We start from the raw sequence: 25,657 nt of genomic DNA on the forward strand, positions 1-25,657 counted from the left end.
TGTTTGGGAAGCACTCTCCTACTATGGGGCCCTAGTCTAGCGATGCCAACCCAGGGAGAGGAAGAAGGACGGAGGGCTGACCTGCTGCCCAGGGCCCCCAGCACCCAGGGCACCATGGTAGGGCCCTGCCTCTGCAGCGTCTGTTAGGAAAGCGTCCTCAAGAGTGCGGGAGGGAGGCTTAAGGCCTCTTAGCCAGGCCTCGTCCAATCTTACTGATGCCTGGTTTCACCCTCAGCTCAAAGTAAGTACCATGTCCTTATTCTCAGGAAGCACCACTTTAAAATTTCTTCACATTTCTCATTGAAACTACCCACAGGATCCGTCTTTAGGGCCAAGATGCCCTGCACCCACAAGAACTATGGTCATTTGGCCAACTTCTCAATCTGGCTGAGACTAAGTCACCCTCCTGTCTCAATTCCTTTCACTGCCTTGATAGAAATGACTTGTACAGCCTAACAGTGTTACTATCACTTTCACAAGGCCAAAAAAAGTCATTCCTTCCATGAACAGACAGTTCACAGTAAAAGATATATATATGGCTCTTAAACATATAAAATGATCTTGGGGCACCTGGCTGGCTCAGTGGCCTAAGCAAGTGTCCGACACCTGATTTCAGCTCAGGTCATGATCTCACGGTTCAAGGGTTTGAGCCCCACGTCGGGCTCTGTGCTGACAGCATGGAGCCTGCTTGGGATTCTCTCTCTCATTCTCTCTCTCTCTCTCTCTCTCTGCCCCTCCCTGCTTGCAAGCAAGTGAACTCTCGCTCGCTCGCCTGCTCTCAAAATAAACATTTAAAAAATATATTAAAAAAATAATCCTAATGATCTTCAACTTCACCCAAAAATAAGAGGAATCTAAAATAAAATTACTGTAAGATACCATTTTTCATGGATCAGATTCACAAAGATGAAAAGTTTCATAATACACCGTGTTGGGGAGGATGCTGGGAAATAAGCACTTTCATATACTACCGGAGAGAAGGAACACTGGAACTCTCATGTTAAGAATGAATCCCTATGTTATACTGCTGGCTTTGAAATGGAGAAGGGGCCATCTTCCATGGAATGTAGGTGGTTTCTAGAAGGTAGACAAGAAAAGGAAAGAGACTCTCCCCTATGGTCTCCAAAAGAAACGGCCCTGATGACACTTTGATGTTAGCCTAGTAAGACCCATGTTTGACTTCTGACCTTCAGAACTGTAAGATAATAAATTTGTATTGTTAAAAAAAAAAAAAAAAAAAAAAAAATGAATCCCTAAAACCCCAGGCCTCTCAGCTGATGAGGGAATAGTGAGAAGGGAGGGGGTCACTTGCCTCTGTTAATTTCGGGGGCCTTCCTCTCCTTAGACAGTCTTACAAAATGCTGGATGTAAGGGTCATGCCAGTAGCCCATGCTTACTGCAAACCTGGAAGGGATAAAAAGGAGGCAGGTGAGTAGACGTCAGTAGATTCAGGTTCTCAGGAACCAGGTCAAGGAGGAAAACCATCTACTTCACAAGGCCAACACACTCCCATTTAGCACTCCGTGACAAACGTAAACAGACTCAGCCATCCGCCGAGGTGCTCACTTACACTGCCTCTCACCCTTCCCACGGCGGCCATGCGTCACCTCTCTTTACTCGGACGGCTAATTCCGTTTCCAGGACCCTGGAGAGCATACAACCTCACCTCATACCTCACCCAGAAGACGTGCAACCATTTACTCACTCGGCAAACTCACTGGCCAGAACTTTTCAGACAACTCTACTCAACCAGAAGTTCTGGGTCCACAGGAAAGGAGATCTAGAATTGTTTTGTCAAACTCGCTAATGACTCCCTAAGTACTTCCCCCGGCTCTGTCATTTCTGTCATTTCACGTCCCTTAAGGAGTAAAAGGGAAAACCAGGAACAAATAAACAGAACAGCTACAACCTAGAAAATGCCGTTGTAGCTTACCCTCTCTGGCATGCACTACAACCTGGAAAATGCTACAGTAACCTAACCTCTCCCCAGGCCACACGACAGGGAATCAAAGCTCTAGTGTTCTAAGCCAGGGATCTGAAACCCCAATGACCACTTAAGGTCTTCTGGCAACCAGGAGCGGAACCAGCCTTAGGACAAGGACATGTAATGGAAGAAACCTGGATCCTTAAGGCCGAGCCACTGGGGGCCTGCAGCCCGCTCTACCTCTCAACAGACACTTTGAGAGTTTCTAAATGTCTTTATCGCTGAAACCAAACGGAGTCAGGCTTCTGTTACCTGCTACACCCTGAAGCATCCTAAGTGATATCCTGAGTGTATGAGCTCATTTCCGTGTTTCTTGATGAACAAGCGGAGAGGGGAAGGGGTGAGTGACTGTTACCCAGCTAGAGTCTGAGCTCCCAGAGGCAGATATGATATCTTCTCTTTACGTCCACTGACAAGGCTTACCGCTGCCTTGACTGTGGTCGGTGCTAAGCCTGTACAAACCTATCCCCCCCAGTCTCTCTCACGTCCACGTTCACACATCCGCATACACACACACACACACACACACATAAGGAAGCACATACTTTTGGCTTCTCGAGGCAGCAAGTCAGCACGGAAATGCACAAAGCACTCATTAAGGGACACGATTTGCTACGGGCCCAGACTGTCCAAGTTTTACAAGGGTGAACAGGCTCAGCTGTCTAAAACGGTGCTTTTCAAACGATGAATTATGACCCATCCGTCTAATAAAATCAGTGTAGTAGTTTCCAAGTCTCCATCTGTGAAAATGCAGTCGAATAGAGTGACATAGAAAATATCAGTATGCATTCCACACTGTAAGAGTTAAGACGGTTTTGTGAAGCTTTTGTTGAAGTGGGTGTCTGGGGTAAAATGCAATGAAAAGCCTGTTCTCCAAACAAACAAAATAGACTCTGAAACACAGAGAACAAGGTGGTGGTTGCCAGAGGGGGCGGGGGGATGGACAAAATAGGCAAAGAGGGCTTAAGAGGTACAAACTTCCAGTCATATAAGTAACGCACAAAGATGAAAAGTGGAATATAGGGAATCCAGTCGATAATACTGTTGGAACAGTACGGTGACAGATGTGACGACACCTAACCGTGGCGAGTGCTGAGTGATGTGTAGATTTGTCAAATCACTATGTTGCACGCCTGAAATTAATGTGACATTGTATGTCAACTATACTTCGATAAGTAAAAAAAGAGAGACGATGGTGTTCTCACTGTTGGCGGATTTGAGGAGCACCGGCCTCAAAGGAATCACCTAGTGCCATCTAGTGGTAAAGGCCGTATCTGCAGTCCAAGAACCACAGACTAGTGATGCGAACATCAAACATGGACCTAAGGGTTGGAGGGGGCCTTGGAACTGACCTGGTCAACCCTGACATCCGATGCCAGAATCCTTCAACAACACCAAGCCACTGCCTGACTATGCACCGCAAAGAAGGCACTCACTCCAATGCCCAGCAGCCCTACCTGCTGAAAAGCTGATCGAGTTGCCCCCCTCCACAAGCTCTGCGTTGGACTTACTACCGCCCTCCTCTGGATGACAAGGAGCAGTTTCCCCTCCTCTCAACCGTAAACTCCGTCAAATTAATACTATTGATTCCATCAAGCCATCTTTGGTGAGGGTCTGCTAAGTACCAGCCATTGGGGATACAGTAGTGAACCAGACACAAAGATAAAGAAGGGCTTGTGACAGACGAAGGACAACAGCGTGGAGGACGGATGGACCTACGTTAGAGAATGTGAGAGGGAAAGCCTCTCTGAAAAGGGAATGGGCTGAGTTGGGTCCTTACAGAACTGGAGAAAGCTGTGCAAAAGGCGTTCTAGGGGCGCCTGGGTGGCGCAGTCGGTTAAGCGTCCGACTTCAGCCAGGTCACGATCTCGCGGTCCGTGAGTTCGAGCCCCGCGTCGGGCTCTGGGCTGATGGCTCAGAGCCTGGAGCCTGTTTCCGATTCTGTGTCTCCCTCTCTCTCTGCCCCTCCCCCGTTCATGCTCTGTCTCTCTCTGTCCCCCCAAAAATAAATAAACGTTGAAAAAAAAAATTAAAAAAAAAAAAAAAAAAAAAAAGGCGTTCTAGACAGGAGGAAGAGCAGACAGAAACGCTCTGGACAGGAACCGCCTTGGAATGTTCCAGTAACAAAGTCGGTAGGGAGGCTGGAGAACAGCGGAGAAACAGGAGAAACTAGAGAGGCGGGTGGTGGGAGCCAGGGAGAGACCTCTGCAGCCAGGTCAGCGGCCCCAAACCACGGCGAGGTGCACAAACGTAACAGGTGGGGACAGAACACAAACGTATCCGGTCACGAGTCCTTACGACTCCCACTTTCTAATGTTTCCAACATGCATCTCCTTCCGGTCTCCAGATCTAGAAGACTGCCAGTGGTTTCTGGGAGGAAAAGGATGTCACTGATCTGCCCTTCAGAGTGGCTAACATAAGAAGATTTACAGAGCACTGCTAAGAAGGTTAAGGGTCAAAGAACTAGCGGGCACTGCTGATGGGGAGTTCCAAAAGGAGATGGGCAACCTGTTTCAGAGCTTAGAATTCTGTCACCCCTGAGAGCCCAGCTGAGCATGGTGGATCCACACAAGGAAACACTAACCGGTCATCTCAGATATGAACTAGAAGGATCAGACATGCCAAGATGTTCAAGACACCGTGAAGGGAAAAATTTTAGGCCAAAAACCTATGTAGCCAATGTGCCCGTGAACACGTGTATGTACGTATGTGCGTTATCTACAGACAAGGACTAGGGAACTGGCGATTTCTGGTGTGTGTGTGTGTGTGTGTGTGTGTGTGTGTGTGTGTGTTTTAATTTATCTCTATGTTTTAAACTTTTTCTCCATGAACTATATGCCATATTTCATCTAAGACATTATCAATTATAAGACTGAAAAAAGAAAGAAGAAACACTGCCAGCTAGTTAGCTTAATGGTTTTCTTATTGCTTACAATTTTAATTTTGTGCTTGGTGGAAAAAGCCTGTTTACTTGTTTGTTTAATTAGTTTTCAAGTAGGCTCTGTGTGCAACGTGGGGCTTGAACTCACAACCACATCCAGAGTTGCATGCTCTGTTGACTGAGCCGCCAGACGCTCCTGCAAAAGCCCTTTTGTGCTTATTTAAACGGATTGAAAGGAAATGGATGAATGCAATAAGAGGGTTAAGTCTTCCCTTTTGGGGTATCTGTGAGTTTCCACACAATATTGACCTTTGGGCCGCCAAGGGCATTGGCAAGGCTGCATCCCCAAGAGATCACCGTCATCCTCTCCAAGATTTCCTTCCACGCTACCGACCGTCCAGGTGCAGGTTTTGTTACTGAGATTTTCTCGATCACATCAGGAGGTATCAATGGATGGTTCTCCAACAGCATCAGGATTTGTGCTCCTTCTGCAAATGGCCCTTAAAAGGCACGTGGCCAGAAGCACCCAAGAGCTGACGGTGTAGTCATCCGGCCATGCCGCAAGCAACAATGACCACATCCACTTGCACAGGTAATGACAACTCTTAACACGACCTGGCAGTGACCACGGGACACATTGAGAATAAATCACAGCTGATGGCAAAGACGGAAGAACGTGTGTCACAGCGTGGATCAAATACAGTATTGCCTTCACCACATGAGCAACAGTAAGCTTAGATATCATAAGCAAACATAAAAGGCAAATATTAAGCGATGAAAAGTACCTGTGACATCACAGAGTAACATCCTTAAAACATAAAGAACTTACAAATCAGTAAGGAAAAAAATCCTAATATCCCAGAAGAAAGGCCAAAAATGGGCAGTTCACCAAAGAGCCAAGTGACCACTGAATATACAAAATAAAGAAACCAAAAAATGCAAAATGAAAGCAGAAACAGCAAGCAGTAAATCTGCTATCAAATCAGCAACAAAACCGTCTAATAGAACCCGGCTTTGGTGAGGATGAGAAAGAGGGCACCTGAGCCGCCAGAACTGTAAACTGTCACTGCCATGCCACGAGGCACTTCGGCTGCTGGTACTCAAAGCTGAAGAGTTATATGTACGCGATGACCAAACAATCCCACTTCCAGGATTTTACCCTAAGGAAATAGTCAAGAATGAACACAAAAAGGTTTCGGTAAGAACACTCAACCTGGGGTTACGGTATCAGGTGAACAAAGCGAGCTACAAAATTCTATGTACAGAATGTTCCCAATTCTGTTAGATGAATGCGTACATTCACGTACACGTGAATATACATACATGTACAGTATACATATCAAGACTTCCCAGAGTAGGCACCAAAAGGTGAACAGTGGTCGCCTCTACACTGACGCGGTGCACCTGGTGCTGCTGTCTGTCTGTCTGTCCCCACCAGTCCTCTGTTGCCCAAACCCAGAAAATATCCCCTCTCTTTGTGTATCCTGACTTTGTTTAAAACCCAAAGCATCACAAATCTCAGATTTGGGAAGACCTATTTCGCAGTCTTCGGTCGATCCCTATTGCTTTTGAAATTTTCATGACATTCACATACCACCTGTTCAGTGTAACATTTCTTTAAATCAACTCGCTTTTTTTTAGGACTCGGGTCTGACGTGCTACCTGGGATTTTCTTCTAACACACACTACAATAAATACCTAACTATTAAAATTTCAAACATCTGTGTGCCACCTAAAGTCATTTCACATTCCTTCCGTGGGAAACACTGATCTGGGCCAACCACCTACTCACTCGAGAGCATTTACTGACTCTGCCCTATAGGCATGAGTACCACCTGCAACAGGAAAGGGGTGACATGCTCTCCGCCAGGGATTTCTTCATCTGAAGGAAAGGGCAGGGGCCCTCCACGCTCTCCCAGCCACTGAGGATCAAGGCCAGGTTCATTTTACTTCTATCAACACTCCTGAGATCTGACTACAATGCCAGGCATCATTCCAAATGCCTGACCAATAGGAACGGAACGCCTACAACCCTCATAGCGACCCCCCGTGGGAGGCACTGCTTTACAGACTGAGGTGAAGGTCGGTCCCTCAAGCTACAGAACCCTATAGAAAATTTCACTCTAGGGATGCCTGGGTGGCTCAGTCGGTTAAGCGGCCCACTTCGGCTCAGGTCATGATCTCACGGTCCGTGAGTTCGAGCCCCACGTCGGGCTCTGTGCTGACAGCTCAGAGCCTGGAGCCTGTTTCAGATTCTGTGCCTCCTTCTCTCTCTGACCCTCCCCTGTTCATGCTCTGTCTGTCTCTGTCTCAAAAATAAATAAACATTAAAAAAATTAAAAAAAAAAAGAAAATTTCATTCTATTGCTTTTCAAACCTATTTACCCACCTGGATTTGGATCCCTCCCCCGACACGTCAGTTGCTTAAATGATATCTGTGTGCGTGTGTATGTGTGTATGTGTGTGTGTTTACGTGTGCGTGTGTGTGTATATATGTACACACACATTTATATGTACATTAAACATATATATATGTAACGTATGCACACATACACATACATACAACGTACTTAAATGCAATTGCAAAAATCAATCCGATACTCTTAGCATCAATTTTTAAGTTTGAAATTTGAACTACATACTGCATACTAGCCTAAGATACTGCTCTACCTCTTATTGTTAATTTTATTGGTCTTTCTTTTAGTCTCTTTTTTTTTTTTGTTTCTATTTCTTGGTAGTTTCATTCCTGGTTCTAAATGGAAGGCAGGAAGCAAAGTCTTAAGGGCAACAGACTTTGTACCTAAACAGACTTTCAGTTTGTTTCCTTTCTTGTGAGCTCTGTTGCTTTCTTAAGTAGATCCACAAGGCCTTAAGTGTTGAATCACCTAAAAAAAAACAAAACAAAACTGAGCCTCAATTAACTCACACGCTATCGTTTCTTCCCAACAGAGGCTACTGGTATTGCCTTTTGGCTTCAGCTAACACCCAATTACTTTACAAGGATTAATATGATCTAAAATCTACTGCCTCCACTGTAAGTACTCACTGACTAGTGGGCAAGGCATTTATGAAAAAGGAACCAACATTCACAAGAGGGTGAGTTAAGTAGGAGAAGTCAATCAGAAAGTTCCCATGGTACAATGTCTCATATCTGACTTAAGCAAACAAAAAACCCAGTCAATATAGAATATAGTAACAGGATGTCATGGGCCTGAATGATGCTAAAGTTCTTTTGGAAAAAATAAAACATTTAAGCACATGTAGTCTGAATATTTTCTCCCAGTCTGTCTTGCCTGTTCATTTTCTCAGTGCATCCATTTTTCCTTTGTAAGTAGTGCTTTTTTTGGTTCTGTATCCAAAACATTTGCCTACCTCAAGGTTGTCAACATATGCTCTCATGGTTTCATATAAAAGATTTATGGTTCTAGCTTTTATATTTCAGTTTATGATCCATCCCAAATTAATGTGTACAGAACGAGGTAGGGGCTAAGGCCCATTCTGTTTCCACGTGAATATCCACTTTACCCAGAATTATTCATTAAAAAGACGTCCCTTTCACCCACCGAACTGGCTTGACAATCTAGGTGAAGATCAACCAACAGTACTTGTGTTTGGTCTATTTCTTGGACTCCTTATTCTGTTTCACTGATCTATCTTTATGCCAAAGACTTTGATTGCTGTGGCTTTACTGCAAGTCTTCAAATTAAGCAGTATTAAGCAGTTTAAGTTCTTCAACTCTGCTCTTCGTTTAAAGACTTTTTTGGATATTCAAGACCCTTCACGTTTCCATATACATTTTCGAAACAATCTCTTAATTTCTTCTAAAAAAAAAAAAAGATGCCTAGGATTTTGACGGTGATTGCACTGATTCCACGGATCAAGTCAGGGAGAACAGGAATCTCAAAACATCAAATCTCCCAATGCATGAACAAAGCGTATCTCCCATTTATTTCAGTCTTCTTGATTTCCTCTCAACCGTGTTTTACGGTTTTCTGTGTAAAGTTGTTTTGCGTCTTTCGTTATATTTATTCCTACCCACTTTAGGTTTTTGGATGCTATTGTCAATATTTTCAATTTTAATTTTCCTACCCATGTATGTACCTGTACAATATATCTATCTGACAAAGAATTCCTATCCAGAATATATAATAAACTCCAATGAGTCAAAACCAAAAACCATTAACAACAAAAATGGGCAAAAGACTTGAACAGACAGTTCACGAAAGATGTAGGAATGTCCAATAAACACACAAAAAGATGCCTAAGATCATTAGTCACCAGGGAAATGCAATTTAAACCCATAACGAGATGCTCTTTCACCCTCACTGACAATACAGAATGTTAACAAGGATGTTGAGCAACTGGAGTTTCAATACATTGCTGGTGGGAAGTGTAAAGTGATAAACCACTTTGGAAATCAGTCTAGCAGTTAAATATATACCCACCCTGTGACTAAGCAATTCTATTCCTAGACATTTATTTGAGAGAAATTGAAGACCTGTATAAGAATGTCCCTTGTAGCCTATTCACAATGACCAAAAACTTCGATACAACTCAAATGTCCTATCATTGGAGAACACACGAACAAATCATGGTGTATTCATACATGTATAGGAACAAACTACTTTACACTGACAAAGACTCTTTCCTTGACCAAACTCTAGCCAGGTTCCTCGAGCCCTCTTCTCAACTAGGCTTCAACCTTGACTTACTGTATAGAGACTCAAACAAACACTAATGTAGACTTTAACAGCTCAAGGCTCCACCCCTAGGATGATTCCGGTACCCCTTAGTGCCTGCCCGAGAAAACTCAAGGCTGCCGAAAGCATCCATTGTTTCTTCTAGCCAACACTGAAAGATCAGGTCCCTGTCTCCCAGTGAGCAAATCCAGGTGGTTTCACATGAACCAATACCTTTCCTGGCTTTTGTAATTTTTTACTTCTGACTTTATTCACCCCCAACTTTACTCCCTCATTCTCTCTTTAAAATCTCCTCTGTACAAACTGAAGTTGAGTTTCATTCACTCTGGACTCTTTTCTTTACTGGAATAGTTAATTACTGATTAAACTCTGTCCTCATCACGTGAACTAGTATCTAGCTTTATCTTTAAAAAATTTTTTTAATGTTTATTTATTTTGAGAGACTGTGTGTGTGCGTGGATGTACACGCAGAGGAGGAGCATGGGGTGGGGGAGACAGAGAGAGAGAGAGAGACAGAGAGAGAGAGAGGGAGAGAGAGAGAGAGACAGAGAGAATCCTAAGCAGGCTCTGCACTGTCAATGCAGAGCCAGACATGGGGCTCAATCCCACAAAACGTGAGATCATGTCCTGATCTGGAATCAAGAGTCAGATGTTCAAGTGACCAAGCCACCCAGGCGCCCCTGGCTTTATCTTTGATAACACAAACAACATGGATGAATCTCAAGGAACACAGCTGAGTGAAAGAAGACAAAATAATACATACTGTATGACCCCATTTCTATGACATTCGAAAACAGGCAGATCTAATCTACCACAGATTTCGAAACCAGAAAATGACTGGTGAGGATAAGGAGACTAATTAGAAACATATAACAAGGGAAGTTTCTAGAGTTTCAGATATATTTTATATCTTGTTTTGGGCGGCGGTACACAGATATACCATTGACTCTTGAACAACACAGGGGTTGGGGTGTTAACCTCCTGTGCAATCAAAACTTTGAGTATAACTTTCGATTCCCCAAAAACTTCACTACAAATTGACTACTGTTGACCAGAAGTCTTAACAGTTGGTTAACATGTATTTAGTACGTTAGATTTATTATATATTGTATTCTTTCAATAAAGTAAGCTAAAGAAAATATTAAGAGGGGCACCTGGGTGGCTCAGTTGGTTAGGTGTCTGACTTTAGCTCAGGTCACGATCTCATAGTTCATGGATACGAGACCTGTATTGGGCATTCTGCGGTCAGTGCGGAACCCACTTTGGATCCTCTTTCTTCCTCTCTCTGCCTCTCCCTTGCTCGTGCACGCGCGCGCGCTCTCTCTCTCTCTCAAAAATCAATAAGCACTAAAAAAAACAAAATATGAAGAATATCATAAAGAAAATACGTTTAGAGTACTGTACTGCATTTATCGAAAAAGCCACATATAAGTGCAGTTCAAACCCATGTTGTTCAAGAGTCAACCATATACACTTGTTAAGACTCATCAAACTGAACACTAAAGACCTGAGCATTTTATTTTATAAATCATCACCCTCTCACCCCTGCTCTCCCACCTCCATTTTCTTCCTTCCCCTCTCCCTCTGTCTCTGAAGAATACCTGGGGAAATTCTGAAGAACAAGAAAGATGAGCGATATAGCTGACCCTCCGATGGGGCATATACCCCATTCAATATCCACTTACCCCTTCCTCCTTACCCCCATTTTGTTTGAGGTATCAATCTGCCCCGTGAGAAATTCTCCCCTCCCACACTTTCTTGCAGCTAGGGGTGAGGTCACCTGCCCAATTCTGGCCAATGCGAAGTATGTAGAAGTCTACAGGGTGGGACTCCCTGAAAAGCTATCGCTTTCACGGACTCAAACACATGCTTTGGTTAGTATCGCTTTCTTTTCTTTCTTCCTGGAGTACAGCTGCTCAAATGAACTAAGGAGATTGTGCTAGTCCCTGATACAACCCTGTTTTACCCCAAGCTAGAGGAGCTCTTGGCAAGTCACGACTAACACTTCGTAAGTCAAAACGTTTAGGCATCGAAATGAAAAAAGCAATTCCGACTGGAAGTCAAGAATGATCGACGCATTGCTGTGCTAAAGTATACATAAGAATTTAGTATGTAAGTGATATTTCAAATCAATGGAGGATACAGACCATCAACGGACAGTGTAGGAACAAAAACTGCTAACTTATAACATACAAAATTATAAAGATAGATGAATGCTCTAAGCAATAGAAGCCCAAACCATACAAGTGCTAAAAGAAAAGGCAGTGATTGAAAACGGTCTCATAAAACGTTACCCAAAAGCCCCAAGCCATAAAGTTAGACTGTCAGATTTGGCACCATAAGATTCAGAATTTCTGCATCATGAAATGTATGGTACAAGCCAAACTTAAAGACAAGCAACAGTTTGAGAGAAAATAATGGAACACATACGTAGGCAAAGGACTACTACCATACGTATGACAAGTTCTTACAAACCAATAAAAACATAAATGAAACAAAAAACCAAAAACCCAGTTAGGAAAATGATAAGGAGAAAGGCGTCATGTAAAAAAATATCAGAGAGAGTGAAGAACTAAAAACGCTCAGTCTTAGGACGCCAGGGTGGCTCAGGCGATTGAACGTCTGGCTTCGCCTCAGGTCATGATCTCACAGTTTGTGAGTTGGAGCCCCACGTCAGGCTCTGTGCTAATAGCACAGGGCCTGCTTCGGATCCTCTCTCTCCCTCTCTCTGCCCCTTCCCCACTTGCTCTCTCTTTCTCTCTCTCTCTCTCTCTGAAAAACAAACATAAATTTTTTTTAAATAAAAATACTCAGTCTTACTAGTGAGTATAATAAAAAAGTTTTTTAAATAAAATAAAAAATTTTAAGAGGTATTATCCACCTGCCAGCTGACAAACAATTTAAGAGACTGAGAATATTCTGTATTTAGCATCTCTTTTACCATGAGAACAGAACGGACACAACCTCTTTCGAGGACCATTTTGCAAAGGCTTCTCCCCTGAAATCCATCTCACTGGAAAACTGAAATGCACATGCAAAGATGTTTATCGCAGCCCTGTTTTAATAGCAAAATCATAGCTACCCAAATGAACAGAAGAACAGTCACATAAACTAAAACCACATTGTGGAATACTGTTCAGCCATTACAACAACAACAAAAAAAGGAGACAAAAAATTATATGTACAGTATATTCAAATTAGACTAATGAGCTGGGGAAAGTATTCACTTTGGCCCTTTAACAAATTAACCATTAAGGGGCACCTGGCTGGCTCAAAGAGTATGTGATTCTTGATCTCAGGGTTGTGAGTTTGAGCTCCACGTTGGGTGTAGAGACTACTTAAAAACAAAATCTTGGGGGTGCGGGGGCGGGGAATGTGGGTGGCTCAGTCAGTTAAGCATCTGACTCTTGATATCAGCTCAGGTCATGATCTCACATTTTGTGAGATCAAGCCCCGCATGAGGCTCTGCACTGACAGAATGGAGCCCGTTTGGGATTCTTTCTTTCCCTCTCTCTCTCTGCCACCCTCCTCAACCCGGCGTGCACACACTCGCCCGCTCGATCGCTCGCTCCCACACGCTCTCTCTCAAAATAAATAAGCATTAAAAAAATAACAATAAATAAATAAAATCTTAGGGGCACATGAGTGGCTCCGTTGGTTAAGCGCCTGGCTCTTGATTTTGGCTCAGGTCACGATCTCATGGTTTGTGGGACCGAGCCCCACACTGGGCTCCACGTAGATGGCATGGAGCCTCTCTCACCCTCTCTCTCTCTGCTCCTCCACCTCCCCCCTCAAAAACAAAAAAACATCAATAATAATAATAATGTTTAAAAAATTAAAAAATCTTAAAAACATCATCATTAAAAAAAAATTAGTATTCTAGATGTGAAATCGTTGTTTTTCATAGATATTTTCCAAAATTTAATTTGTGGCTTTTTTGAAAACATGAGGAGAGGGTTGCAGAAAATCCACGATTTACGGGGCCTTCCTGATGGGCCAGTTGGGCAGCTAATTTATCCTCACCAGAATATTCCAATTCTAAAGTGACACATCTTCTCTGAGGATGGAAAGCAGCAGCCCCCACCTTCAAATATTCAGATCACGATCTCAAGCCCTGCTCTCTGGGCACGGCTGCAAAGATGCAATCCGTGTGCCGGAAAGGCCTAGGCCCTTGGGAAAATGCCGCCTCTCCAGGGAGGTGATCCTGCGACCCACCTGCACCTCAAGGGGGACATTTTTGGATTCGGTTGAAATCAGATTAACTTCTGTAATTTTTCCAACAGGATTTCAGACTTACAGCCCCTGGCCTGGGTTCTAAAACAGACAGACCACTCAAATCCAGTGAAACAGAACAGCAGAATGTTGAGACCTCACCAGGAAGGGCAACCCTGAGCATCGGCATTCAGTTCCTCGTCACTCTGCCGCCTGAGAAATGGGTCTAGCAGGCACGTGGCTAAGGCAGACACGGTCATGCCCCGCACCTTTCTTCTCGCGGGGGGAGACAAACGTTCAACACTACGCCTACGCCGCAGCTGGACTGACCACCGCCAAGGACACGCACGGAGAACACGGAAGGGGCTGGGCCTGGTCTGCAGGTGTCAGGGGCCTCCTGGTGGGAGCCGCACCTGAGACGAGCCAGAGGGCTTGGCTTCTTCTTTCACTCCCTGGCCTCACCCACATCCAATCTGTCAACACATCCCATCACCTCCTCCTTCGAAACGTACCCAGAATCTGGTCGATTCTCAGCCCTTCCAGTGCTACCATCCTGACCCAAGACAGCAGCACCTCTGTCTTGGAATATTCCATCGGCCTAGTCACTGATCTCCCTGCTTCCGTCCTTGCTCCCTACAGGCTGCTCTCAACAGAGAAGCTAGAGTGATCCCATTAAAACCCAAGTCAGGTCACCTCGTTCTTCGGTTCAAAATTCTCCATCGGACACCACCACAAGTCCCTAAGACCCCTTCAGCCCGCCTCCTTCTCCCTCATGCTGGCCTGGTCCTTCCTGGAACAAGTCAGGCCTGCTCCCTCCATGGGGCTTCCTACCCTCCCTGCTCTCTGCCTGGGACACCGTTTCCAGAGACATCCACAGGGCTCCCTCCCTCACCTCCTACAAGTCTGTCCCCACCATTGTCCTTCTCAGGGGGCCATCTCAGGGGAAACTCTAAGCTCTACTCAGAGATACCAGCCTAGAGGGCATCTAAAGGACAGAAAAAAACAAAAATAAAAACAAAAACAAAAAACCGAACCCCTCAGGTCCTAAGGAAAAACACCCTGAGGACATAGCAGAAATAACTGACCAAACAAGGTGGAAAGCGGAGATCGGGGTCGAGAGGGGCCGCGCTGCTCACGCATGAGGCGGCGCGGCACCGGGGCGGAAACGCAGGGTGCCACCGCGGCGATGGTGACAGACATGGATGAGAAGAGCTGATCACTACAGAAGAGGCGTTCCAGAAAATGAGTGCCCTGTGCGTAGCCTGGGTCCTCCACACGCACCGTGAAGCCGACTCGGCTGATGGCAAGAAGGTCGAGACAGACAGGAGGACTGTGGGCCAGGCACCCAAGACGTCCACGAATCAGGTGAATAACCAGGAGAAAACAGTAATGAGGAGGAAGAGAGGATGCTGCACCTGGGGACCATGGATCTCAAAGAAACGGGGGGTTGGGGGGGGTCAAAGAACAAGGACACAAATCTTGCACCCCCGATCCTGAAATCTCATACCCCGGGGTATGAGAAAACAGAGGCACCATCTGAGAGGACTTCAAAAAAGGATATCCCCGGGGAAGGACCAGGGTCAAAGCAAAGAGAGGGAAGAGATGGCTAAGGAGAGGCTGAGGAAAGAGACGAGGCTGGCGATTAAGGAGTGGGAATTTCCCAGGACACAGGGAGGGTCTGGGGAGAGGGGGTCAGGGGTAAACAGCAGAGGGAACTGCCTTGGGCGGGCAGCACAGGACGGAGAAGACAAGGAGAGGGGAGATGGGTAGTGGCGAGAGTTAGCGATCACAGGAAGTGCTGGAAAAATACCTGCGGAATCCCATGGAATTTTTAAGCCTAAGCCCAGAATGTCCGCTCACAAGAGTTCTCACTGTAGGACCGCAGGACTGAGAGCACAGGCCCATGCTGATGGTCACGGCACTGACGATGACAACTGGCACAGTGCTGATAATCACCACCAGTCTTCGACCCCTGCCATGTGCCAGGCACTGTGGGGAGCGCGCCACATTTAATCCTGCCGACAGCCGTCTGACCCCGTTCACATCACTACTATCCCCGGGAGGGCTCTGAAAGGAAGGAGGGAACAACCTGCAAGAGAAGTAACAGAACCGCACGAGTCCTGGGATGCCAACTGGCTCCTGTGTTAAATTAGGGCTGTTATGGCCGGAACCTGAGGCGGGAGGAACCAGCCTGATCCACGGGTATGACATATTCAGTAACTTCAACCAAACAGTGTTCGGAATGGAGGGAAATCAAAACCAGTAGCAACGATTTATTGAAGGCTTCACGCTGTGCCAGATCCTGTGCTGCCTCGTGTCTGTGATCTCACTGAATCCTTACATCCCGAAGGTGGGTTACCACTGTTATCCCCCCACTTCAAAACTCAGACGACAGACAGCCCACGGTTCACGCAAGGAATCCCTATTTAATAACGTGATCTTTTGACAAGATTGAAGGGTTTAACACATTACGGTGAAGATATCACGGAACTTGAAGGAGAGAGACCTACAACGTGTCTTAAAACACTAACTTACGGATTCTCACAATCTTTTTGCATGTTTTTTTCACATGAGGGAGAGGCCAGTGCAAAAGAAGCTTCAATGAAATGCACCCAGATGGCAAACACGCCCAGTCTTTATAGCCCAGGACCTATCCCAGCAGATTCTGATTCCATGAGTCTAGAGTAGGACGTGAGCATCTGTGGTCTCTTTCTTCCTTTCTTAATATTTTTTTTTAACATTTATTTATTTTTTGAGAGAAAGAGACAGAGCATGAGCAGGAGAGGGGCACAAAGAGAGGGAGACGCAGCATCAGAAGCAGAGCCCGATCAAGAAACTTGATGCAGAATGGTTTAGTGGCAGAGCTAGGATCAGCTTGACAGAGCCTGGCCCCAAGGTCCATGTTTTAAATCACTATGCTTAGTCTCCAAGAACCTACAAAAAGTGGGAGCCTTAACCCAAAACCTTGGCATTCCCCACCTACATTCCCTAGTGGCCCCAGCTTCAAGGGCATTCTACCCATTCCTTTAACAGTTCGCACTCCCCTGCTCTGCCCCAACACCCTCCTATATCCCCTTTTTGCATTCAGCCTTGTGATCTCAGCTTCAACATTACTGCCTAAATTACAAACTCGAATGGCATGCCGTATTTCTCAGCACTCAACACAAAACTGTAATTATGTATTTCACAGGGAATTATTTGCTTCCTGTCTTTTCCGACGAGGTGGTGCTGCCATCAGACGCCAGGTCAGTCCTATTCATCATGTGTTCCCAATAACTGAATACCCACCAACCATTCACAAAAGAACGCTTTGGCACAACGGATACGCTCAATAATTTCTGTGGAACGAATGAATAAAGTACACTCGAGCCTCGTGCTTCCAGGTGTGTGATACATGTCTCTGCTCACGATACTGCCCTCACTACACCCCCAAGTATGTAGACCCCTGTGGCATAGAGGCAAGAGCTCTGGAAAATGCTGGCTCTGCACAGCAACATTATGGGGCCCCGGGCAGGCCATTCCCCCCCCCGCCCCTCCCCCCCATCTCGATTGGCCTGAGTTTCAGGGGCACGATGGGGATCGTAACAACCCCCAATGAAACGTAACCTATTGAAGAGGAGGAACTTGCACTTCTCCTAACTTCTCAAGACTAGAATTATTTGCTTCACTGTCTGTGAAGTCAAGTCTGTCTCCCAGCAAGACTTGAGCCTCACGAAGGCCACAAGACCCCGTTCGGCTGGTTTAGGGCCGGATTCCCAGTCACGCTCTCCCCAGGCCTGACACACGGCAGAAGTGAGACAATTACCAGTTAAATAAATGAACCGCTGCTCTGTGCACTTCACAGGTGTGAAACCAGGGTCGCCCGAAATTGACGGGTACCTTCTGGCGCCACCAGGATGTTCCTAATACCCTGGGACCACAGGCCTACCTCCCAACTAGGCCCCAGCCCCCCAGGGACGCCGGCCCCTAAGCCCACGCCCGGCAGGCACCTCTTGCATATAGAAGCATCTTCGCAAGTGCCGCGCACCCCCTCGTCGTCTGGGTCTGCCGAGGAGGAAGAAGAGGCGGAGAAAGAGGGCCTCCTCAGGCTAGCGGCCATGGGCGTGGAGGTTCCGGGGTGCCGTGCCCACCGGGGACATGGAAGCGAGCTCCACAAATGCCCTGGAAAGGAGCGAGCCTCCGAGAAGGCTGGAGAGAGGGGCTGGGCTCCAGCGGCCTCAGCGGGCGCGGCTCAGTGACGCCGCTCACGCCAGCTGCCTCAGCAACCTTCCCGCTCATTGGCGCCTCTGCCCAGACGCTCATTGGACAATTTCTCCGCCCCTTTGGCCCCCGGAAGGGCTCATTGGATAGCTCTATTGGCCCCGCCCATACCACCCGGAAGTACGCAGAGGAGGGGAAGGAAACAAGTGGACGCAAAACGAAAGCACCGCAATGCTTTCTGGGAATTGTGGTCGTGGGTGCGCTGAGAGTGCATTGAGTATTCATTTATTTATTTACTTATTTATTCATTTATTCATTTGTGTGTGTGTGTGTTTATTTATGAGCGAGAGAGAGAAAGAGAGAGAAGGGAAGTGGGAAGGTCACGGGAAGGAGAGAGAAAATCTGCAACAAGCTGTATGCGCAGCGCAGAGCCTGACGCTAGGCTCCATCTCGCCACCGTGAGATCACGACCCCAACTGAAATCAGGAGGCGGTCGCTTAACGCACTAAGCCACCCAGGTACCCCAGGCTTTGGGTTTCTTATTGCTGGTCAGAAAATTTTATAACTGTGATTCACGCAGGGCGGGAGAGCTAGCAGGATGCTCAGCTTTGGGTCGAAGGGCAGACAGTCCAGCTGGAGGAAACAAGTGTTCGTGTTGCAGTTAGTCGGGGCTCAGTCTCATTCGACAATTGAACAAATGTTCACCGAGTGCTGACTCTGCGCCAGGAGCTGTGCTAAGTAAGGGCTTTGCGCACATAATCGCCTTTCAAATGTGGAGGAAGGAACGTGTGGGAAACTGGTACAATGGAAAACTATGTTGCAGTGTAAATGCACCAGAGCTGCCAGTTACAAGCATCGCTGGCTGAATTTAAGGACATAATATTCAGTGAAAGAAGGGATGTGACACTTTTATAAAGTCCAAACCAAGCAAAACGGATGTTAAGAGATACACACATATGTATGATAAAACACTCTACAGAAAAATAAAGGAATGGCGGGGGGAGGGAGGGAGACAGGAATCACCACACTTGTGACCTTTAGAGAGTGGAGAGGATAGAACACTGAAAGGGAAGGGTTACTTAGGCCCTTCAATAATTTCTCAAGTCGGGGTGGTTCACATGTGTTTCATTATTACACATACCGAAGACATTCGTTACATATATTTTGTACTGGCCTTCTAAAACATTTTCTAGGTAAGTAGTGTGTTTGTATGTTCCATTTCTGTATCTGTCAGGAGCACTGAACGGACATACTCAAACTGTAAGAACCATGGATCACTCAAACACACACATACACACACGCACACGCGCGCGCGCAAAATAACAACAAAAACTCAGTGCACATATCTTCGGGCAAAATCATATATCAAAAGCTTGCTTAGTAGTCATTGGAGGGATAAGAGCTCATTGGTACCCAAGGGAGAAATGACAGTGGGGAAGAATGAGGTTCGGAAAGCTTGCCAGGGGGAGTTGTGATGAAATCGAATACACCACTTTCTCTGTGTCGTGCTCTGCCAAGAGGGTAAATGCAAAACACTGAATAAGCATAGTCTCCCAGCTTGGCAGTGTACACATTCCACGGGTGTCATAAGTAGAAAGTGTCATTGGTGAGTAGTACAAGGTGTTAATCCCTTAGGTGCGGACGGTAAGGCTCAGGGTAAGGGGAAGAAGGTGGAGACAGATGTCCTGGTACACCTGTGTCCTTTGACAAGCAAAGAGTGTTCTTTGCTGAGCCTTTGATTCAGAAAAAAGCTCGTGATTCAGAGGACTTTGTCATTTTTCACCGAGGACCTCCGCTGGGGTTCCTGCAGGCAGGGCCAATTCATTTCATTTAAGTTTCTGGTTGAAGAGCTAGACCTTTATGACTGAGGAGTGGAGGCTAGAAGCGGCAAGCTTAGCCAACTCAGGCTGTGTGGTGCCTCCCAATATGAGGCTACACTGCGGTTGTCATGAACAACGTCATGAGACAATATCAGAGAAAGTTCACCACCTAATCTGCATCTTCTGACAAAGACGAACTTACATTTAAAACCCCTGTGAACATTAATATTGGGAGCAAAAAACTGGCATTAATCATGAAACTTCTCCGAGAGAGGCTGAAGTAGACATTTGTGGTTGTGTCTTTCCAGTATTTTTTTCTTCTATGACAGCCTGAGTTTATTATGGGGAGCTTTCAGTCCACGGGGATCAGGTGAGGGGTGCCTGGGTGGCTCAGTCGATTGAGCATCTGACTCTTGATTTGGGCTCAGGTCATGATTCCAGGGTCCTGGGATTGAGCCCTGTGCTGAGGGTGTAGCCTGCTTAAGATTCAGTCTCCCTCCCTCTGCCCCTTTCCCCCCCTTGCACTCTCTCTTAGAAAAAAAAAATCAATATAAACCCTGGTACCCTTAAAACACCTGGGATCCCAACAAATTTAAAGACGGTAAATAGTTTGCTCTTTCTTATAGATTTGGCTAATAGGTTCTGTTCAGCGCCGATTTCAATGTCCTCTCAGCCACCTTTCCCTTGACCTTGAAGGGGACATGTTTTACCTTGTTATGCACAGGGCACCCACACCCTTCTGCTATCACTTGTCATCCATGCAGACAGGATCTTAACTTACCGGGAGCACAGGTATGACCTCGCATGTCTGACATCCTACCGTGAGGACATTTGTTGGACACGTTTGTTGAGGACATACAAGTCTCAAATCTTTCCGTATTTTGGGGGTTCTGGAGGCAACATATTCCTTGTTGATAAATTTTACTTCAGCCCATTTATGCTGTCACTTGTAAATCAGACCACCTTGAGTGGACCTCCACCCAAACACAGCGGTTGGAGAATACTCTCCTCCCATAGAGACAAATATCCGTGTATGTCTTCCTTTGGCCACAGCCTCCAAACCCACCAATGTCTACCCTGGTCAGAAGTAACCACTGTTTTGGGGTGCCTTGGTGGCTCGGTCAGTGTAAGCATCTGACTTTGGCTCAGGTTGTGGTCTCGTGCCTTGTGATCTTGTGGCTAGTGACCTCTCAGCTCTTGAGTTCAAGCCCCGCCTCTGTCAGCGCAGAACCTGCTTCAGGTCCTCCCTCTCTCTCTCTCTCTCTCTCTCTCTCTCTCTCTGCCCCTCCCCCATTTTCACTCTCAAACAAGAAAAATACACATAAAAATTATTGCAAACAAAAGAAGTAGCCACTGTGTTTTTTAATTAAAAGAAAAAAAATTTTTTAACGTGTATTCATTTTTGAGAGACAGAGAAAGAGCATGGGCGGGGAAGGGGCAGAGAGAGAGGGAGACACAGCATCTGAAGCCGGCTCCAGGCTTCCAGCTGTCTTCACGGAGCCCTACGCGGGTCTCAAACTCACAAGAGATCATTACCTGAGCCGAAGTTGGACGCTCAACCGACCGAGCCACCCAGGCGCCCCTAAATTTTTTTTTATGTGTATTCATTTTTGAAAGACAGCACAAGCAGGGGTGGGGCGGAGAGAGAGGGGGACACAGAATCCGAAGCAGGCTCCAGGCTCCGAACCGTCAGCACAGAGCCCAGCGCGGAGCTAAAACTCAGGAACCGCGAGATCACGAACCGCCGCCCCCTCCCACCGGTGCGCGGCCTAGCCGGGGCCGGGACGCGGGACCCGAGGCGGCGCCGGGACACGGGGCTCCGCGCGCTGGGCGGAGTGGCCCGGGTTGGTGTGGGGAGGGGGGTGGTGGGCGGAGGGGGCCCGGGCGGCGGGTGCCAGGCCGGGCCCCAGCCTGGCGCTCGTCTGCCAGCCAGGCCTCGCGTGGCCCCCGGCGGGCGGAACCACTGGAAGTGACGCGGCGAGGGCGTGGCTCCGGCCCGGGAGCAGCAGCCCCCGCCGCCGCCGCCGCAGACGCCGCCACCAGAGACGCCGCTCAGCCGCCGTAGCAGCCGCAGCCGCCGCTCAGGCGCCGCAGCAGCCGCAGTAGTAGCCGCAGCCAGCGAAGCCGCCGCCGCCGCAGTCACCGCCGCAGCCCCCGCAGCAGCCGCAGTAGCAGCCGCAGCCGGCGCAGCAGCAGCCGCCGCTCAGCCGTCGCAGCCGCCGCAGTAGCAGCCGCAGCCGGCGCAGCCGCCGCTCAGCCGCCGCAGCAGCCGCAGTAGTAGCCCCAGCCAGCGCAGCCGCCGCCGCCGTCGCCCTCACCGCGGCAGCCGCCGCTCAGCCCTCGCAGCAGCCACAGTAGCAGCCGCCAGGGCCGCCGCCGCAGCAGCAGCCGCCGCCGCCGCCTCGGCCCGGAAGCGATGTAGCCGCTCCTCCAGGCCCGAGCCCCGCGGGCCGCCGCTGCCACTGCCCTTGAACCGCACGAAGCAGCTCGCCAAGCAGACCGTGGGCAGGTGAGTGAGCCGTGCCGGGCCGGACGAGCGGGCGCGGGCCGGGGACCGGGGGTCGGGGTCGTGGCCCGGGCCGGAGCGGGCCCGCTGCCCCGCGGGGCCCCGCGCTCCGGTACGGCTGCCCGCTCCGCGCCGGGTCCGCTGCGGGCCAGGGACGAGGGCTGCGCCACGCAGCGGCCAGGCGGCCAACTCGGGGCCGCCGCCCGAGCCCCCGGGAACAGCGGGGCGGGCCTGCCTCCCGGGACGCCCCCCGCGCGGGTCCCGCCGCCCATTGTCCCGGCCCCGCTGAGCATCGTCCTCTGGGGTCTGGACCCAAGCTTTCCCCGGGCCTCCCCCCCTCTCCCGGGGCTTTGCCTTGGGCGAAAACTCGGCTAACTGGTGTGCCCGAGGCCGGGCGGGCGCGGTGCTCTGGGGGGCGGCATTCTCAGCCTTTCCGGGTCGCCGGGCCGCTGCCGACCCACCGTCCACCTCCAAGTGCCTGATGGCAGTAAGTAAGGAAGGGGCGATCAGAGCCCATCGGAGCCGCTTAGTGAGACTCAGGACTCCCTTGGAGGGACTTTGGAGGCTGTGCCCCAACCGTGGCCCCTATGGACCGGACTGCTCAAGTTCTTGACCTGTAGACATTTGGAACCGGGAGGAAAGAATTGTGGAAACGGGAGGAAAGAATTGTGGAAACGCCTTGGGCAAATGGAAACACAAAAAGAGCGGGGGCTTTCAAAACAGCTTTTCTCACCTTTGATTGGGGAGCAAATCCTTCTCCAAGGTTTCTCTGGTATGGCTTTAATGCTTGACAGGAAACCGTCGATGTTGAAAGGACAGAAGAGACCGGAGTTTGTAGTGGTTTTGAGAGCCTCTGGAGGTTGATTATGGTGTGCTGTGTTATCTGGGGTAAATCTTTCAAGGTCTTTCAGGGCAGTGAGCTGTCCTGTCCCCGCTGACTGTTTCTTTCGAGAAGGGGTATGAAAGTGTGACTTTTTCATCGCTTTTTCTTCTTCTTTGTTTTCAACAGTTGAGTAAAAGGGGGCGTTTGGTTTGGCCGGAGCACATGGGGACACTTCTTTTCTGTGTGTGTCTGAAAATACTTTTACCTCCCCTTGAGCTTTCTATATTTGCTTTTTACAGTTTCGTCCCCCCCCCAACGTTTTGCTTAGTTTTGTTCAATTTCGTTGCTACCCCCACCCTGTTATCTTCGTGTGCACTTATCCTGCCCCCGAGATTGGACATGGGTATATGGCATAGTGTCCCAGCGTCAGTATGCACACCAGGCAGTCTTGTCGGACTGGCGATGTGTGGCCTTTATCATTCTGTTTCTGTGTCTCAAATGTAGGCAGATGCCTTCGTAATCAATCAAGTGTAGCTCCATGTACAAATATTATTACACTCCTACCTGCCGTGTGTGTCTATTTTCTTAAACGTGGATGTGAAAAGTACAGCAGGCCCACGGTCCTTTTTCCAAAACCCTAGGGGCCAGATGAGTTTTGGAATTCAGACGTTTTCAGGTTTTCTTTTTTTTTTTTTTAATTTCTTTTTTTTTTTTTTTTTTACGTTTATTGATTTTTGAAACCGAGAGAGACTGAGCATGGACGGGGGAGGGTCAGAGAGAGGGAGACACAGACCCCGAAACGGGCTCCAGGCTCTGAGCCGTCAGCACAGGTCCCGTCTCCGGGCTCGAACTCACGGACCGCGAGATCATGACCGGAGCCGAAGTGGGACGCTCAACCGACTGAGCCAGCCAGGTGCCCCATAAGTAGCCACTGTTTTCAGTTATAGTTCTATCCGTGTAAACCCTGCTACCCTTAAAACACCTGGGATCCCAACAAATTTAAAGATGGTAAATAGTTTGCTCTTTCTTATAGATTTGGCTAATAGGTTCTGTTCAGCGCCGATTTCAATGTCCTCTCAGCCACCTTTCCCTTGACCTTGAAGGGGACATGTTTTACCTTGTTATGCACAGGGCACCCACACCCTTCTGCTATCACTTGTCATCTTTGCAGGCAGGATCTTAACTTACCGGGAGCACAGGCATGACCTCGCATGTCTGACATCCTACCGTGAGGACATTTGTTGGACACGTTTGTTGAGGACATACAAGTCTCAAATCTTTCCGTATTTTGGGGGTTCTGGAGGCAACATATTCCTTGTTGATAAATTTTACTTCAGCCCACTTATGCTGTTACTTGTAAATCAGACCACATTGAGTGGGCCTCCACCCAAACAAAGCGGTTGGAGAATACTCTCCTCCCATAGACACCAATATCCGTGTATGTCTTCCTTTGGCCACAGCCTCCAAACCCACCAATGTCTACCCTGGTCAGAAGTAACCACTGTTTTGGGGTGCCTTGGTGGCTCGGTCAGTGTAAGCATCTGACTTTGGCTCAGGTTGTGGTCTCGTGCCTTGTGATCTTGTGGCTAGTGACCTCTCAGCTCTTGAGTTCAAGCCCCGCCTCTGTCAGCACAGACCTGCTTCAGGTCCTCTTTCTCTCTCTCTCTCTCTCTCTCTCTCTCTCTCTCTGGCCCTCCCCCATTTTCACTCTCAAACAAGAAAAATAAATATAAAAAAATTAATTTCAAACAAAAGAAGTAGCCACTGTTTTTTTTTTTTTTCAGCGTTGAATTGATTTTATTATTGCTTATAAACTTTCTATAGACAATGTAGCGTTCTTTTGTACCCCTGGACAAACCACTCTCACTGCTCCATTGTTGGTCCACCACTAGAAAGAATAATTAGTAAGTACTTCACATAGAATGTGGCATGATATTTAATTTTGACAACACTTAGATAACACTGATGTTAAATTTTTTTTTCAATATATGAAATTTATTTTCAAATTGGTTTCCATACAACACCCAGTGCTCATCCCAAAAGGTGCCCTCCTCAACACCCATCACCCTCCCTCCCCTCCCTCCCACCCCCATCAACCCTCAGTTTGTTCTCAGTTTTTAAGAGTCCTTTATGCTTTGGCTCTCTCCCACTCTAACCTCTTTTTTTTTTCCTTCCCCTCCCCCATGGGTATCTGTTAAGTTTCTCAGGATCCACATAAGAGTGAAACCATATGGTATCTGCCTTTCTCTGTATGGCTTATTTCACTTAGCATCACACTCTCCAGTTCCATCCACGTTGCTACAAAGGGCCATATTTCGTTCTTTCTCATTGCCACGTAGTACTCCATTGTGTATATAAACCACAATTTCTTTATCCATTCATCAGTTGATGGACATTTAGGCTCTTTCCATAATTTGGCTATTGTTGAGAGTGCTGCTATAAACATTGGGGTACAAGTGCCCCTATGCATCAGTACTCCTGTATCCCTTGGGTCAATTCCTAGCAGTGCTATTGCTGGGTCATAGGGTAGG

General features: G+C 47.6%; 1 protein-coding gene and 1 long non-coding RNA gene across 5 annotated transcripts in view; one reads left to right on the forward strand and one right to left on the reverse strand.

Moving 5' to 3' along the window:
* LCMT1 (leucine carboxyl methyltransferase 1) overlaps window positions 1–18,084 on the reverse strand; it is a 41,142-nt gene extending 23,058 nt beyond the window's left edge. The window contains exons 1-3 of one of the 4 annotated variants that reach the window (XM_045461599.1): window positions 17,767–18,049; window positions 7,666–7,750; window positions 1,313–1,404 (exon numbers count right to left, since the gene is read on the reverse strand). In XM_045461599.1, the coding sequence (XP_045317555.1) occupies window positions 1,313–1,404; window positions 7,666–7,750; window positions 17,767–17,785 (196 nt within the window). In that variant the 5' untranslated portion in view covers window positions 17,786–18,049. Of the gene's footprint in view, window positions 1–1,312; window positions 1,405–2,529; window positions 2,652–7,665; window positions 7,751–15,587; window positions 15,617–17,766 lie in introns of those variants that run through there. The other 3 variants (XM_045461598.1, XM_045461597.1, XM_045461600.1) reach the window with 3 other exon arrangements.
* A 5,907-nt stretch (window positions 18,085–23,991) lies between these two features.
* LOC123589478 lies at window positions 23,992–24,554 on the forward strand. The gene is made up of 2 exons (XR_006708362.1): window positions 23,992–24,039; window positions 24,160–24,554. It is a non-coding gene; the product is annotated as an uncharacterized LOC123589478 (long non-coding RNA).
* Window positions 24,555–25,657: the final 1,103 nt, after the last annotated feature.

The sequence above is a fragment of the Leopardus geoffroyi genome, chromosome E3 (genome assembly GCF_018350155.1).
Source record: "Leopardus geoffroyi isolate Oge1 chromosome E3, O.geoffroyi_Oge1_pat1.0, whole genome shotgun sequence".
NCBI lineage: Eukaryota > Metazoa > Chordata > Mammalia > Carnivora > Felidae > Leopardus > Leopardus geoffroyi.